The sequence below is a fragment of the Phallusia mammillata genome, chromosome 1 (assembly GCF_965637545.1).
Source record: "Phallusia mammillata chromosome 1, kaPhaMamm4.hap1.1, whole genome shotgun sequence".
In the NCBI taxonomy this organism is placed as follows: domain Eukaryota; kingdom Metazoa; phylum Chordata; class Ascidiacea; order Phlebobranchia; family Ascidiidae; genus Phallusia; species Phallusia mammillata.
The window spans coordinates 15,563,494-15,580,200 of NC_137252.1; the positions used below are offsets into that span (position 1 = coordinate 15,563,494).

At 39.6% G+C, this 16,707-nt stretch overlaps 2 protein-coding genes across 2 annotated transcripts; one reads left to right on the plus strand and one right to left on the minus strand.

Moving 5' to 3' along the window:
- Nucleotides 1-45: 45 nt before the first annotated feature.
- On the minus strand, nucleotides 46-2,964 carry LOC145226219 (bifunctional protein GlmU-like). Its single transcript, XM_080092272.1, has 3 exons — nucleotides 936-2,964; nucleotides 732-868; nucleotides 46-445 (listed from the first exon to the last, which is right to left on the minus strand). Exons 1-3 carry the CDS (start codon nucleotides 985-987, stop codon nucleotides 200-202), a joined length of 435 nt encoding a protein of 144 aa, XP_079948398.1. The 5' UTR covers nucleotides 988-2,964; the 3' UTR covers nucleotides 46-199.
- A 3,481-nt stretch (nucleotides 2,965-6,445) lies between these two features.
- LOC145234797 (cell division control protein 42 homolog) lies at nucleotides 6,446-12,484 on the plus strand. The gene is made up of 4 exons (XM_080099537.1): nucleotides 6,446-6,977; nucleotides 7,709-7,767; nucleotides 10,633-10,847; nucleotides 11,063-12,484. Exons 1-4 carry the CDS (start codon nucleotides 6,611-6,613, stop codon nucleotides 11,358-11,360), a joined length of 939 nt encoding a protein of 312 aa, XP_079955663.1. The 5' UTR covers nucleotides 6,446-6,610; the 3' UTR covers nucleotides 11,361-12,484.
- Nucleotides 12,485-16,707: the final 4,223 nt, after the last annotated feature.

Sequence of the window (16,707 nt, forward strand, 5' to 3'; positions counted from 1 at the left end):
ATGTATGTGTTTTATTCTTTAATGTGGTAGCTTTTCCACCCTGTATGAAGCCCTGTGATTTATTACCTAACAACATACCATAGAAAACAGGAAAATCAGACCAAAACCAATAATCAGAAAACCCTAGTACCTAAAAACAGGGAAGATTTAATGTGCATAAACTACTGGTTTTGCTCATTACACAGTAGCACCGCATCTTTTATGTGATCACAAGTTCATCAAAGCCTGTTTCATCATCAAATTCTCTTGTAAATGTTAAACTATTTGATGTTCCAAGTACGATTTCTGCAGTAGTGTGAATGACAGCAGCCCCTTTAGAAGAAAGGTGGCCTCCGACCAAATTACCATCACTATCAGACAGAGAAATGTGAAGATGAACTTTTCCACATTTAGATAGTGTTCCAACCAGGGACACTATTTCTGTCTCCCTATCAACCTGTAAATACTAAAACACAAAGATTTATATATTTGAAGTTAACAGTACTATAACTATAAGCCTAAAAACAAATTTGGAAGAGGGACAAAAATGTTGTGACTATACAAGGTGGTTGGGGTTGGGGGGTTGTTACCACTAGCTTTACCATTAGCGTTGTTACACTGGCACAAACTTTAAATTTAAATCTTAAGTCCCAAAACGAAAAAAAAATGTGTGACGTTTAGTGTTTAAAAGAAATGTGTGATGTTATATCAGGTAAAAATAAGCAGTACTTTATTTATCACCACACAATCACCTTGGCAGTGTTGTGCTTATTGAAGTCTGCCATTCTTAAAGTAGCTTTCTTCAGACTTCCAACACAGGTCAAAATAAATGCTGATGAACATTTGGGTGTAGAAACAAAGCTAATCAATTCTTTGACCAGATCCTGACCTTCAGAAACAAAAGTTTGCCCGTCAGAATGGTGTGACGTTTATGGCAAAATGCTTGTCATTTTTACCTGGTTTTAGTCTAATTGCATAACAGCACACATTACTGGGTTGCAAAGACATAGAAATGATGTAAAGGCACTGTTGACAACGTGATTCAGCTTGTCAAGTCAAAGTCTATCTATCAAACACAAGTTGTCGCACGAGAATTCATGGAGCGTGAAATGGGGCGACTTTGCACGCTTTTAACAACGCAAAGGATAGGGTTTTGGATGTTTTTTTCAATAACCTGGCTTAACGACTAAATATTTTTTATTTCTAAATTGCCTTGCTGACAAGAAAATTTATGCGTGACGTAAAAATGACGTCATTGGTTGCCAGGCAACGCACAATGTTTGCAGGAAAGCAGTTTTATTGGCACGAGTTTAGCGAAAAAAATTTTCTGCATCGTTTGCTAGCAAATTTGTGAATAAAGTGTAGTAAATATAAATGATCCCGACCGTTTTTAGTAATAAAAAATGTTGATTGTACAGATATTTCAAAAACTTAGAAATATAAGTGTTAACCAAAGCAGTTTGTTTATCAAAGTTATACTTTTTAAAGTCTTTATTTAGGTTAACGGTATACTTATTTTTTTGCTACTGGAAAAAGTGCAAACCTACATAAATTTGCAATACATTTAACAGTTCTATGATAAGATGAATAAAGTGTTCATATATATAAACTTGCAACTTAAAATAGTAAAAAAAGTGGTTTGGTGGCCAGTTAAGTGCACCAATATAATGAAGAAACTGGTGGATGGGTGGGCTTTTAAAAGAACAAGCCGTTGATTTCAAAGTATCCTTACTGAAGAAGAATTATCTAGTGTCCCATCGCACCAAACCTGTGTAAGAAGTTGCTGTTTGGCATGGCTCCTGGCTTGCAATACCAACAGGCATATAGACTCAGAAAAAAGTAAAACATAAATGCCAATGTTTTATTTTGCAACAATTTTGATTAAAACAGACACAAATAATGACATAAAATAGTAATGCATAACAAGATGGAAAGACAAATAACATTCATTGATTTACATGTAATTTTGTGACATTTAGAAGGCTGACAGAGGATCTATTGGACTTCATGTAACTACTGTGTTTGAGTTTATGAAGCTTTAAAAAAACATGTCATACTGTGCAGTGTGTCTCTTAAGTTTTGACTTTTTTGATTTTATGGAATCACCAATTTTGAAAAATGCTAATAATTCTTGCATGTTATTTTATGCCCTTAATGAAATCATTTGGATTTTTTGTGATATCCTCACATAACATGTATTGTGGGAAGTATCAGCTGAAACTGAAATAAATGAAAAAAGTGCCACTTTGGATGCAAAATTTCCCACGAGACTTTTTGTGCTGTACAGGTGAATAGATTCAAGAAGATTTAACAATTTTGTTGATATTGGTTGTTTTATGCATCAATGTTAGTTGTATTTGTTTATATTGCATTTTTTCTTGTGGTTGTGTTGCATATGACAGTACACATATTCAACATGGTATATAGACCTTAATTAATGCAATAAATATTTTTATCACTAAAAAGTGTGAAATATCTTTCAAAAAAATTAAAAAAAGAGGGAAAGATTGTGCAACACCTTTAAAGGTAGTACCAAAAGCTTTCAAAATTCAGTATGTGCTAAAAGCGTCAAAATGCAGTAAATAAACGATGACGTCACTATTACGTCATGACTTTTCTGACCTTGGAGGACCATGGTCAAACTATTTATTCCAATTTTAGATGAATATACATCACAACCTTTTTATCTTTCGGGACTTAAGTAGGCTACATGTATATCTACTGGAAAATTTACCCGCTAAAACCTAATTTAAACTCTATTTCATGTTCATCAGTTCCATTTAAACATTATAAGTTAAGCGTAGTTATATTTTTATTCAAATTTTGCAGAAATTGCAAAATCAAACACCGCAAAAGTATCCAAATTAATCATTTTATAAATCGGCCCCATAAGGCGCAATGCAAAATTCGCGCTAATTTCGCCCCATTTTCATCCCCACAACTTGTGTTTTCTATGGCGTGCGACAACTTGTGTTTTCTATGGATTTTGTGTCAAGTGCTGCAAGAAGTTTCGCGCATGTTGCACTTGAAGCATGGCGCCATGACTTAAAGTCTTTATTTAGGGGGTTTACCGGGTTAAAAACACATTTTTTTCGTTTTTAAATGGTTTTTAGGGGCTACAGCAATAAATACCTTACAAACACCAATTCATAAAAATATTAGTTCTTTGACTTCAAACTTCAAAGTTACGCTAGTACATAACTCAATGTTTGTTACTAAGCTAAAGTTTAATTTTTATTTGTCCCGCTAGATGGCAACGCTGAGCTGGTTTCGCCTGTTGACACTGTTCGTTGAGATGACTTTCTTTCCAGATATATTTAGAAACCATCCGATTGTTGATTTTTTGAGGGACTCAAAATTCGATCCATAAATATAAGCCTAGCCCGTCTGGTATCTTCGCTCAAGTTGTAACTTTCTGAAATTTTATTGAATGTATTACATGGATATTTGCCAAATCATCATCACACGGTGCATCGTACCCAAACCTACTTTTATTTTCAGTTAAATTGAAACAGCTTATTGCTGGTGAGAATATACTTTTGTGCAGTCCACATGTCAAGTGTATTCTAAGTAACGTTATTTTTGTCATGCGTTATCGTTGCTTTTAATTTAGTTACAAGTAACGGCACCCGCCTAAATACACTGAGGCCATGTTTGACGTAGTAGTGACTGCTTGAGGGCATGACTTGTCAGGAGATATCGCAAAAGGGCATATGTGTGTATAACAGCGTTATTGAAATCGTTAATTGAATTATCTTTGTTTAATAAGACACGTGGTCGCAATCGTGCCATTTTCGCTGGGATGAATTGCCTGGAAATATTTCGCCTGAGGTCGGGTTTCAAAACCGGTTTAAAGGTTAGAAATCGAAACCGACTTTGTTCACAAGAATAAAGTTTAAAAAAAAGTTTTTGTCCCCTTTCTCGAAGAGGTTAAAACCACCCTAAATCCTGCCTATCGAAATGATATATATATATATCAGGCAATAAATGGCACAATACGGAAATCTATACATAAACAAAGACCACAACGTCTATTCTTTTGACCTAATGATATTTCTTTCAGCAGTTTGTAGCGGATTTACATTAAAAGGTACAATAGCTGGTCGTAACAGAGGTTTGGAAATTCGCCAAACAGGCTGAAGACAAACAATTACGTTTGTATCAGACACGAATGTGTAACACAAAACTCCATCAAATGTCCCGTGGGCGCTAGACGACTTCCTCGGGCCTTTTCGACCTATAGCTGTGACTTATGGCGATTAATTATAGTTAGGCGCCATTAGATTTACTCAATAGACATGAAACAAATCAATTCATTTTCGTTTGTAACTTGATACCGTACATTGTGGAGTAATAAGCGAGGTATTCAAGCATGATTTGAACCTACACCTCCGTATAGTCAGTTATTTCGAATCTTTCTGTAATTGTATTATTTTCTTTTCCAGGGACCCATGTATCCTTAAGAATGTGTAACAGGTGCGTGGGCCGCTAACGAACTAAAGTTATGTATTTACCAAGAAAGTTTCCACAGGTAAATCCCCCCGGAAATTTGATACCCGTGCGACAGGAAAATTTAATTACGCTATTGCACCATTAGCTATGCTTTTTGGTTTAATACGGCTTATAACTCATCTTAAAACACTAGAAGAAATACAAAGACACATAGTTTACCCCTATAGGCCATCGAACTGTTCACAGGCAATTACTCCAACTCTCTGGTGTTCTTTAAATGTGATATCGATAGTTTAAATCTAAAAATTGGTTTGTGCATTTTTTTCTTTACCTCCCATACCAGCGTTTACATGGCACAATCAAGTCATGAACAAAAATGTTAGCATTCATAAGTTACAGACATCGTTGGTTTGTGCAAACATGGCAGACATTAGCGACAGTGGGGCGTTGACTCTTTGACAACCAATAAGAGCCGGGAACGATGTATTTGACGTGTATAATCTCTCACTGCGACATAACTAACAGCATGCAGAAATCATTGCTACGTCTTTGGGCTTGTATTTTAGCACAATTTTATGCACACATTGTGAAGAGCAAGTGTATATCACGTCGATGTATAGATTCTTAGATTCCTTTAAGACATAAGGCCATTGTAAATGTTGCAAGAAATACAAACCAATTACAACCGAATTCATCAAACCAGCAGTCCAAACGCAGACAATGCTGTACTAGAAAAACCTTCGAACAACTTGCTTATTTGGTATATTTCCGCCCAAAAGGTCACTTTTGATTGCATAGAAAAAATAAGCCTAGCATCCTTTGGTAACTATTTGAAGCCGTTTTAATAGACGCTGCCGCTGTCCGAGTAAATTCCAAAGCTTTGCGTTGCGTTTGTCCATCCAATTGACGCACATTAAATCGAGACGTCGATTCTATGGCCATATCCCGGCGGTCAACGCAACGCGAAGACCTGACATCAATTATTAACTAGCAGTGCCTGGATAGGCTATCAGAAGAGGTACAGTGTCGATGTTAAACAACCGGCATCTATTTTGCTGATGTAATCCGGCTACTGCAGTAGCTGAAAAGAATTCGTAGTTCTGGTTTTGCTGTGAACTTGACCGATATACTGAGCCACTGCAGGTATGAAGTATATTGTGTCTACGAAAGTCGTAAGTGAATGGGACAGTTCCGTCAACGATTTGTATTTAAAGGCATTCTATACTACTTAAAAAGCGTAAAGCATTGTATTCTAAGTTTAATACAGAGATGATTGAGTATAGGCACCAATAAGAAAAAAGCTTACAGCAGTTGCCAGTGCAAGTCGCATTGTCACAAGAGCCAACAACACGTTCAACAACCTGAATTCAAAACTAGCAATGACTAGAAATGTGTATTAAAAATTCATGTCAATTCAGTTACTTTTTTTCGTAAGTGGATTTGATTTTGTGTTCAGCTTGTCTTAAAATCACCAAGTTAACGAGTTGCACGAGCAGGCTACACGCAGCCCAGTCGCCCCTTTTTGCACTTGACTAGCCATAGTGTCTGGCTGCAGTTCTGCGCGACGAAGTTGGCTTGTTTAGGTTCTTGAATGATTAACAAAAGCTTTAGTTTAAAGTTTGTTGCATGTGTGCTACATATTTCTAACACTTCGATTTTATCAATCCGTGAGACAAGAGATTTTATATTTAAAAAGCAATGTTAAAGCAATACGAGTCATTGGTGCGAACTATCTATTTTAATTTTTTCGTAGTTTTAAAGTAAAAGATTAATTACTAGTCAGCAAGAAATGAAAGTGCAAAGCAAGGTGGGATTCGTTAAGCCGATTATAGGAAATTGCGCGAACCAGTGCTTGCTGTGTTGCAACGTAAAGTGACATAACAAATACAGATTAGGCTGGCCATATTGGACGGCAAGCGAAAGATATATGCGGTGCCAGGCAGGCAGATAAAGCAGAGTGAACTTTGCGAAGGCTGTCGGCGAAGGAAAAAAGGCTGGCGGAATGGTTTATCGGCTGGTGCTCAACAGACGGTTAGACGTACACGACAAGCCCCGCCGTAGGTTGGTTGCACCTGATTCTGTACACGATTAATTTACAGTAGTACGCTGTTTGCTTGTGCAGGAAAAACAGTACTCAAATAGGCTAGCAAGCAACTGCTAAGTGTACTGTAGAGTTTACATGAACCCCCCACTAGTCGACGACGGAGTTTTGGCGAGAACAGAAGGTGAATGTGGAGAGTTGCTTGACGGATACAAGACAACTGAAAACAGCGGAACCGCTTTACTAAACAACAATTTCACTGCTATGGCACCAGATGCATCAACACGTTTTAGTGCAGAATGTTGCGAAGGCGCCCAGGTAGCCGAAAAGCCCGAAGTGGAGCAAGGAGAAGACAAAAACGATGAAGTTGGCGATGATTCTGAAAACCGCCTCAAGTGTGTATTTCTGGGCGATGGTGCTGTAGGCAAGACCAGTCTTGTTGTCAGCTACTCGACCAACGGATACCCCACTGAATATATCCCCACCGCCTTCGACAACTACTCAGGTAGGCCCGTTTTGTCTTTGGTCGACATTTTGGGGACAATAGCTGAATAGCTTATACGAGATTGGTGCAGGTGCACGTTACGTGCTTGTACGTGGAAAAATTAAACAAACACTGTTTATCTCTCCCCGCTGCGAGACACTTTCAGATGGATTATGACGTCACAGCATTAAGTATGACGTCAGGCGGTGGCGTGATGTTTTCAAGCTGTAGGCGCAGAAGTGTCAGATGTGCACGTATCCATAAAGTTTGTTACGCGATGACTGAAACTTTTATATGTTTCATTACAGCGTACCCAGGCCAGGGCCCTCTTTAGAAGACCACGAAGTAGGGGGCAATTATCTGCTTAACGGCAGAACAACCCGACTGTCCCTTTGCAATTACTGCCATTAGACAAGGCAAATCAGGTCATTGTCATTACTGTGATCGCCTGCAAACATTGCGTAACGACCTTCCAGAGCAAACCCCAAAGCAAATATTAGTCTGATATAAGATGATTACAGTTTGCATTGCGCAATGCCTTGCAGGCAATTCACCTCGCTTTGCAAACCCAAGATCGAGCCAATTAACCGGTTTATGCACAGTATAAACATTCGAACCTCGAAAATAAATTATTTAGGAGCTTAGAAATTTCGTGGTTTTAACCTTATTCTCAAGCAGTATTTAAGATATTTTGGTTATAATACATATATTTTTAGTTTGGGTTATTTGAGCAATATTGCATCGTTTTGCAGTGCGTGTGACCATCAACGAACAACCTATCAGACTGCAGATCTGCGACACCGCCGGACAGGTTGGTTACTCTTAGCAACATATTATTAATACATTCATCCATGTTTTACCAGTCCTGATCCATCATTCCAAGTACAAATCTAAATTGTATTTTTGTTTCTGCCAATAAACGTACTTGAAACGCCATGAAGAAATCACTTACGCAAGAAAAATAATTTGATTTACTGGGATCGTAACATTTTCGGAGAAAAGGTGTTAGTTAAACTTCTTGGCCTCTGAGTCATTGCATAGTGCTTGGTTATTAAAACTTTGGCATTTTGGGGCGTTCAAGGACCTGAAAATCTCCGCAATGATCTGTAAAAGATGGAATTTTTCGCCCACGCATTTCCAATAGCGCGTGTTAAAACAGTCTTGGGGCGATTGAGAATACAGCTATCAAAACTAGTGTGTTTTGCCGGCATGGTATACTAGTCGTCTCGGGTAAAAGTTGTTTGCCTTTCAAGTGCTGGAGGCCTCGAAGGTGCCCAGCTGGGATTTCGAGCATTAGTGACTTTGAAGTGCTCGTTTAAACGTCTTTCTAGTGTGTTTAGGCGTAGTGGGAGAGGGCGCCTCGCCGGTAAACACATGCGCTTCACGTACAAGTCTTGTAGCTTCTAACGGGCACCCGTGGGACCAAGGAAGTCCTCTGGGCCGGCATCAATTGATTGCATGGCCTGTTTATGCGCTTTTTAGCTCCCACCAGGACTCTTGAATTGCTGTTCCCCTGCGCTTCGGCCACTGCCAATACACGACCATCTATGGTAATATTTTTCCTTGTGCTATATGGTCATTACCCATCAGTCAGCTGTGCGATACGCGTACTACACGCCGGGTGCTGGGCATGTTTTCATTCACTGGAAAGGTTCATTACCGTCTTTTTAAATCATTCCACAAAAAGATAGTTTTATGTTAACTCACATCATTTTGCGTTTTTACTTTGCACTGCTGTTTTTGGTGCTGCACGCCACCGACGTTGTCTTAAGCGTGTAACGGCTCTAATTAATAATCGTCAAGTGCTTAATTGCCGTTTGTCCACGCCTGGTTATGTACATATATAGGCGTGCAGGCGACGAAAGCTTTACGCCCTGCTTGATGACGTTCCAACTATCGGCACTTGTAACTAAGTGCACATGACGTCATTTGTAGTGCAGTGCGTCTGTTTTCGCAATCGCTTGACCTTGGGGTGTTATTGGAAGGCTTCCTCGATGTTAAACTTGAAACGACTATCCACATAACACGCTGTCAACGCCACATGTACTTTGTAAACCTTCGTGTTTAAGCATAGATACAGGCACCACAAGGCAAAAAGGAACAAACTGAGTTCTTAAATTAGTTATGGAAACAAATCAAAAGCCCAAACCCTAAAGTAATTTTTTATGTAAAACCGGAAAGGAATTTCTAGCAAATCGTTTCGATTTTGAGCTTTGTGTGCCCTGGTACAGGTTGCTGGCAAACTCTAATCATCTCATCGCCCCCGGGCGTTAAATCTAATCGTATTTGCATTGTAGGAAATCTTGCGGCCCGCCTTATATTGTTCACTATTTCGACTTTCACGCAGGAAGTTGTGAATGGAAATCGCTATCCATCACACGGCGTTTACGACTTTTCTCCCCCACTGTCCGACTTATTAGTCCGTCATGGTTATATGGCATCAGTGTGTCATCCGGTGACGTTCGAATCGTTGTTTACATATGAATCTGGCGTCCTATGTGCTATTTTGGTGCCACACACTTCAATGACTCTTCTGGGTTATGACATTTCGGATCATGCTTCGTTAAGTCCGACTAGTTTTTCGGGTTCCTGGTCTTTTGGAAATGAACTGTCCTAACGACAGATTTTTATCACGTGTATTACGACAGGTGCCATCCATTTTAGGTCACCTGCCGTATTCGTTGCGTTTGCACCACACTGGACGTTTCGAGTCATCAGCCATGTTGACTTAAATTGTTCGCGCTTGATCGGCCAAACGTTGCGCGCAATAGGTTACGAAATTGCGCGTTACGTAAACTTCGGGGATTGACGGTTTTAGTTTTAGCGAACTGGTCTTTCAGATCGCTGTCAGCTGCGCTCTTTTCAGGAATGACATAATGGGTCGGTGTGTGTTATTTAAAACCACTGAAGGTGAAGTGGCCTGTAGGAATTACATTAGGATTATCTGACACTGAAAAAGGCGCAAAAATATATCGTTCAGAGTGATTCTGACTCCTACCAGTTTGACTTGTTTCTAATAATTGAATGATTTTAATGAACATTTTCGATTCTTTGAACAACTTGAGTTGTTAAAGTTTTACAGAACAGAAGAACCGTTTCTGGATTTCCCTCTTGAAAATCGTAACATTAAAACACAAATTAGTTTCAGAACATTTCCCATTTTGCTTAATCTCAAGTACAAGCAAACATCGATTAACGTCAATAAAGACTCTGATCTTTGATCGTTAAACACGTTTCAGTATAACGTAACAAAGGTCGTTAGTTACTAAGTAACACGCAGTTATCAAACTTGAGTGGGCGAAACCGGTTTAAATTTAAACTTGAGTGCTTTCCTTCGAGGGGGCGTGCTCCGTTTTCGTTCAGTAGCCTATTTCACTGAATCTTCAAGTGCTTGCATTCCCTTTTTTAGCACAAACCCTGCATGGTGATAGGCGATTAACGACTAAATCGCCAGTAGTAAAATAAACAGCTAATAAGTCAAGTGCCTGTGTGGCTTATCAGAGATACAGAGACGTGGGATTTTAGGGCGCCAAGCACAACGCGAATGGTAATTGATGGGTTCAGAACACGTTTTTTGCTTTCTATTTTTCAAATGCATATGTGACAAATGACACGGTATGCATATGGCAGATTAAATCACAATAAACATAAATAACGTTTCCTTTTTATATTACAGGATGAGTTTGACAGCATGCGACCTCTATGCTACCCGGGAACACATGTCTTTATGGTGTGTTTCAGTGTGGTTCGACCGACGAGTTTGTGCAACATCAGAGACAAATGGTTGCCAGAAATCAAGCGTTTTCTACCCAAAGTTCCAATCCTGCTAGTTGGCACTCAAACCGACCTGAGAACGAACCTGGATGTCTTGGTTGACCTTGCAAGGTTAAAGTAAGTGTTGTTCGTTGTGGTACATTTCTGGGTCTTATAAAGCTGTTTGATAAAGGTTTTCTTCTGTAAGTTGCACACGAATTTTTCACTGTTCAATTCGTTAACCTTAAAACATGTTCATGTCCACTTTATTTTGTTGCTTCCGAAATTTAGTTTTTAATCGTAAAAAAATGTTCATATCTGCAATACAAAAGATGTAACCTTTGATTTTGCAGCGAAAGACCTGTCGGGGAAGAGGAAGCAGAAAAGTTCGCAAAACAATGTGGAGCTATTGGATACGTTGAGTGCTCAGCGCTTACGCAAAAGAACCTCAAGGAAGTTTTCGATACCGCCATCCTAGAAGGACTCGACTTTGTTGCCAAACAAGCCAAGAAGGGAAGAAAGAGATCCCGTCTCAGCATAAGAAGAAACGAATCCACTAAGAGTGAGAAGAGAGAGTTGGCACAGAGGAAGGCAAAAAGCGTTAGGAGGAAATCGGTCGTGTGGTGGAGAAAATATTTTTGCATGTCTTAGAGATCATCCCGATCTTGACACGCTTGGAAGATGAACTTGACGCAGGTCAGGAGTTCAGGGAAGTAGAGAAGTCATTAGAGGGTTTCTCGTTCTAGAGGAGCATGACTGCGTTCCAAACTTTGTTCCACGTTCGGTTATTCTCAACAGTGCAATCGAGCGCACAAAACTAATTCGAATAAATTTCTACGCTTTCAGCGTTTTCATGGTTTTCGACCGCTGGCTCGTGTTGACAACGTCGAACTTGCAATTATCGCCAACATTGAGGTTTAATTCTCCTCGCTTTGCCGCTTTGCCGCTTTGCCGCTTAAGCCGGTGATTTCGCATGTTTATCTGACAGCTCTACCTATACCGCACGCCCTGGCTGAAGCAGTAAGTACAGTAGAGCAGCGTGCTTTCGACATGAGTCGACCGACTCTGCGTGCGTTCAGCGAAAAAAAAAGTAGCATTCTAGTTTGGATCTTGCGTGAATTCGTTGCGATAGGAAAATGCACCTAAAATCAGCATCCTGTAAAAAAATAGGATTACCTTCAAATTCAGCTTTAACGCATTCAGCATCAATACCCATTTCCGCATCCGTCAATCTTATTGGGTTGGTGCGGTCAAGTGGACGATTGTTGCACTCGGATCAAACACGCCGAGCATCGTTCAGTAACGGGTAAATCGATTATTCGTCGCCGCTGTTGCTATGACGTAACAATAACACTGTGCACTTAAATTGCGAACATTCTTTCTTTTGTTTCGCGCTTTCCAATTGTATCGAAGTTATTTTAGTTCGCATCGCTCCGTAATTTGCTTCTCTTTTCCGCCTTTTCCGTATTTCCAGCTTTTTTTGCAATCACTTGCGTTGTTATTTATTGCGGCACATTGGTCGATATGAGGCGTTTGCCTTCAACTGTGCAACTGTGCAAGTTTCTCATGTCATATATGAACCGTACTTGCGAGTATTGTTACTCTTATTTCCCGTTTGCAATTAGAAATGGTCTGAATAATTCAAACTTCATTGGGAAGCAACTGGAAGCCATAGCAAGCATCTGTTATGCATGTTATATGTAATTTTCTCATTTTTGATCTCTCTCTATGAACCTACTGTAGGCGAGAGTCATAACAACGAGCGTATAACAATACTTGTTCGGGCCTGCTGTTGTTGTTAGCTTTATTGGTTTGGTTTGGTTCGGTCATAAAAGGAAAGGGCTAAAATCGAGTTAATGAATAATTTGGAACAATCACAACAGAGTGCCAGAGGCGAAGTATGGTTCTAGCCGTCAGCTCCCTGCTACAGCAGAAAAACACACAAAAAATTGCCCAACGTTTAAACACTACATACAAATCTTACAAAAACAAAGGGAATACAGATGGTTTGCAGGCGATATATCTCTTCGTGTTTAGTTTTGGCCGACATACAACACAATTAGACGGCTTATTCCATCAGGTATAACACTGTTGAATTATTACCAAAACTGAAATACACAAAGTGTGGTGTAGAACAAAACGCAGCAGACTGGAAGCACCTCTTATTTACCAACCAATCAAAACCTGCCGCCTTTTAGCAGAACGTGGGCAAGTGTTTAACAACTAAATACACAACTGCTTCCGTTGGGTATAATTTATGGTCTTTTATTTGTGGCACTAAGACGCCTCTTGGAGCATTTCTGTTAAATTGGCACATCTCCGATCGAAGGCACAAGGGTTCTTGAGATGTTGCTCAGTGGCTTGGTCGAGAAAGCAATGTGGATAACCCATTGTTTGCCGCAATCAATATTTGGGATTTGGCGTGATTAGCAAAAAACAACAACTGCACAACTATTAAATGATGTGACTTTTGATAACTTACAAGCAAGTAACATGTTATTCCAAAACTGTGTGCCGTATTCGATTAAAGGCGCGACGTTTACCCTGCTACAAAAGCATATACAACAGCATATAACACGAGTTGAACATAATGGCACAAGATCAACACTCGCACGACTCGTTGTTCAACAAATCTTGGCGAAAAGTAAGACTTCTTATCTTGTGTAATTATCAACGATTTTTGCACAGGTTTAACCAGCTTAAATCTTATCTTTTCGTGATCAATGTTGGGACTAAAAGCCGGCTGAGTCATCGCCGAGTGTAAACGGCAACAACGCACGGACCGACTTAAAAACATTTTCTCGTCACTGTTCAACGCGTCAATTGACGTTGTTGTTGCAAATATTCACCGATTTTGTGGGAATGACAACGTGGCATATTTTATTTAGCAGACACGTGATTAATTTGCAGTAACCTTTGCTTGCACTCAAGAAAAAAAATTCTTAACTGGAGTTGTTATATTTGATCAAAAATAACTTTTTGTAGTATGCACAGGTTGTAAGTTCGTTATATGATTATTTGGGTACAATCCACCAGAATAACGGGTAATGGCCTTCATGTCACATAACAATCGGAGCCAAGAATTAAAAACTGTGCTAAAAACATCTTTAACAAATATTTTGGAGTTCGCATCGTATACGCCTCGTGCCTTTTCTACTAGCAGTTGACAATGAACCATTGTAGCAAGCCGACATCACAATGAGCCACGCTTCTAATTCCTCTTTCAGGTTAAGAGACTGTATATTTGCTTTTCAATTGAGGCATATGTACGTGATAGGCGACGTGGTTGTCGCCAATGAAAAGCTGATATTAACATTAATGGGCTAGGCCTCTGTGCCCAGCCCGGTGTCAATGAAACCACTACAGCAGGTTTCAGGTTTGTGGTGGTGATCCCAAGACGGAGGTGTGCCTTGAAACAGGAGAAAGTGATTGACTTTCATCCTTTGTCGGCTATAAAGCTGTACCTCTTAGTTTAAATGTTTTATTTTGATTGCTTATATGCATGGTACTGAGGTTATGTGCTTATTTCTATACAATATAAAAACGAGGCCAAAAATATAAATAGTTAAATTAAAAAACAAAATTTTGTCATTATAGGCATTGACACCTTTGTCGTTAATAATAACTATGTCTCATCACGTGATAATCTGATTAAACTAGGAAAAACCCTCTGAAGTATATCTTTAGTACGATGTGCAATTTTTCTAGCACTAAGATTTTCAAAAACAAATCAGATTTACCTAAACGACTGCAAAGGTCATAGGCAATACGCTTTCGACCAGGCGTCAAATCTTTTTACCCCATACGGGCAAATTTCCTGAAGGAGGGATCAAACGATATTGACAAGCCCATTCAGGTGTAGGAAACGACTCACCTATCTAAATCGGACGTTAGGCTAACGAAACAAAGCTCTTGTATTTTATAGATTTCAGGTATGAAAAGACTTGTCAAACCATAAGGCCGGTGACATCTGGAGTCCTTTTTCCAGTGTACATAAGGTGCGCCAAGGCTAAACCACTGTTGTTGATATGTTGCGAGGAAATGGCTATATAGGCTTTACTTGATTTTGGCACACATCATAATCTTCTTTCAATCTTGGCATCTTCCCTATGTCAGCACTATGGGATTTGTACGCTTCGCTTGAGGTCTGCAACATACATGTGTAAATGGTTTAACAAAAAAATGTTGCGTGCATAAATGGCATTAAAGGAACTCTTTCGGTTACATGTAAACTCATCGGGGCGTTTAGTTTCCCACTGTTTTGCATTGCTTTACTTTTTGCCTATTTTACGCACTTTTCAGGACCATCACAGTACGCCAGGGCCATTGAAGGCGCTATATCGAATCAGCCGGTCACCAAGCATTCACCACCATATGGCAAGGTTTTCAGGACCATAAAACATTATAGCTCGTTGTCAAAGATTTCGTTTTTGAAAAGTCTAAAAACATTTACGTCGATCTTGATGCTATTGTGCAATAAAGCGAACTGAGGCATGGTTGTAAATATCAGAACGGAAATCAAACTGTCTGTCAATCGATTGACGTTCCACCTGACACGCTTTACTGGACACAAATCACACGGAAATCGACACGCCACACAAAGCCCTACTTCCGTTCTCACAGTTCGACGGCATCAGTGGCATAGAGCCACCAGCCACATATAGACTTGTTGAGAAGATGGCACAGACGTCGGAACACCGGCTTACAAGCTTTGGTACAGTGGCTCGCGACGCATGCGGGACAATCAAAGCGGTGTTGTTGTGTATCAGGTGTTCAGTTCACCAGCTCACTCCGCTTAGTCTGACTATTGACGTACAACCGTGGGAACCCATACACTTTCATAGGATGGCTGGCTAAGCGCACAAAATAGTTGGCTAATGGACGGGTATTGGGTGTACCACACAAAGCGCTATTGGGAACGAATTTTGAAGGAAAATACTAAGTTTAGATCTTCGTGTAAGTGATACGTGGTCCAAATTGGTTAAGGTTTTTGTATTGTTTTCAGCAAAAATCCCGTTCTGATAAACTCCGGATTACGAATCGTTACTAAACGCAAATAAAATACAGCAAAAGCAAGATTTTGCATAGAGCTGATGCAAATTAAAATATCATTCAAAAGGTTCTTGCCAAATTTCCGGTTGTATATTAAAAACCAAGCCATTGTTGGCAAAGTTAAATATTAACAAACAAACAGTAATGGTACATGGGGTGGTTAAAGATATAGTGCTGTATATACATTGTTAGGGTAATGGTATAATGATTGTGTATAGTTACACAGTATGTTGTCATTACACCAGGGCTCTTCAACCGGGGTTCCTAGCAACCCTTACATGAGTTCCGTGAACTTTGTAGGACGGGGGTTTACAGCGGCTTGGTGTAGCAATTCAAGCATGAATGATCCATAATATCACTGTTGCGAACAGCAATGCTCGCCTTTACAATATTGTTAACCTTGATTACACCATTGATCAATTGTGACGTAATAAACACAGGCACGATCCACTCCAAATTGCGAGATAAATGTAGAAACGACAGATCCCAGGCAATGTATTTCAAAGAATCGTTCAACTGATGTCAACTTTTATTATGTGCTTGGGATGTGTTAAGTAAAAAAAAGAATTTTTCTTTGACGTTGCCTACTTCTTACATTTATTAAAGTTATTTTACGGGGGATTCCATAACAACAAGGTTTGACAAAACACCATGGGGGTTCCGTGCCACTAAAAAGGTTGAAGAGCACTGCATTACACCGCTTCGATCAGAGCGTCCACGATTTAGTAGCGACTTAGACCATGCACCAGTCGCTTCACATCCCTCTACCTGCAGTACCATGCAGTTTATTTTGCTTGGTAAAAAGTAATTTTCATTACAGTGCGCTAGGCTAACAGAATCTTAACCTCTACCCGAAACCATGAACTTTAAACGAAGGAAAGAGACAATAAAATGTTTTGTTTCTGCACGCAACTGCTTTTACCTATTGAATTTTTCCTTAATTAGC

Excerpts from the sequence above, each read along its gene's own strand:
- LOC145234797 (XM_080099537.1), top strand. The coding sequence starts at position 6,611 with ATGAACCCCCCACTAGTCGACGACGGAGTTTTGGCGAGAACAGAAGGT. Across the intron at positions 6,978-7,708 it reads CGCCTTCGACAACTACTCAG|TGCGTGTGACCATCAACGAA; the intron begins GTAGGCCCGTTT and ends ATCGTTTTGCAG. Across the intron at positions 7,768-10,632 it reads TCTGCGACACCGCCGGACAG|GATGAGTTTGACAGCATGCG; the intron begins GTTGGTTACTCT and ends TTTATATTACAG.
- LOC145226219 (XM_080092272.1), bottom strand. The coding sequence starts at position 987 with ATGTCTTTGCAACCCAGTAATGTGTGCTGTTATGCAATTAGACTAAAA. Across the intron at positions 869-935 it reads TGCAATTAGACTAAAACCAG|GTCAGGATCTGGTCAAAGAA; the intron begins GTAAAAATGACA and ends TTGTTTCTGAAG. Across the intron at positions 446-731 it reads ATAAGCACAACACTGCCAAG|TATTTACAGGTTGATAGGGA; the intron begins GTGATTGTGTGG and ends TTTGTGTTTTAG.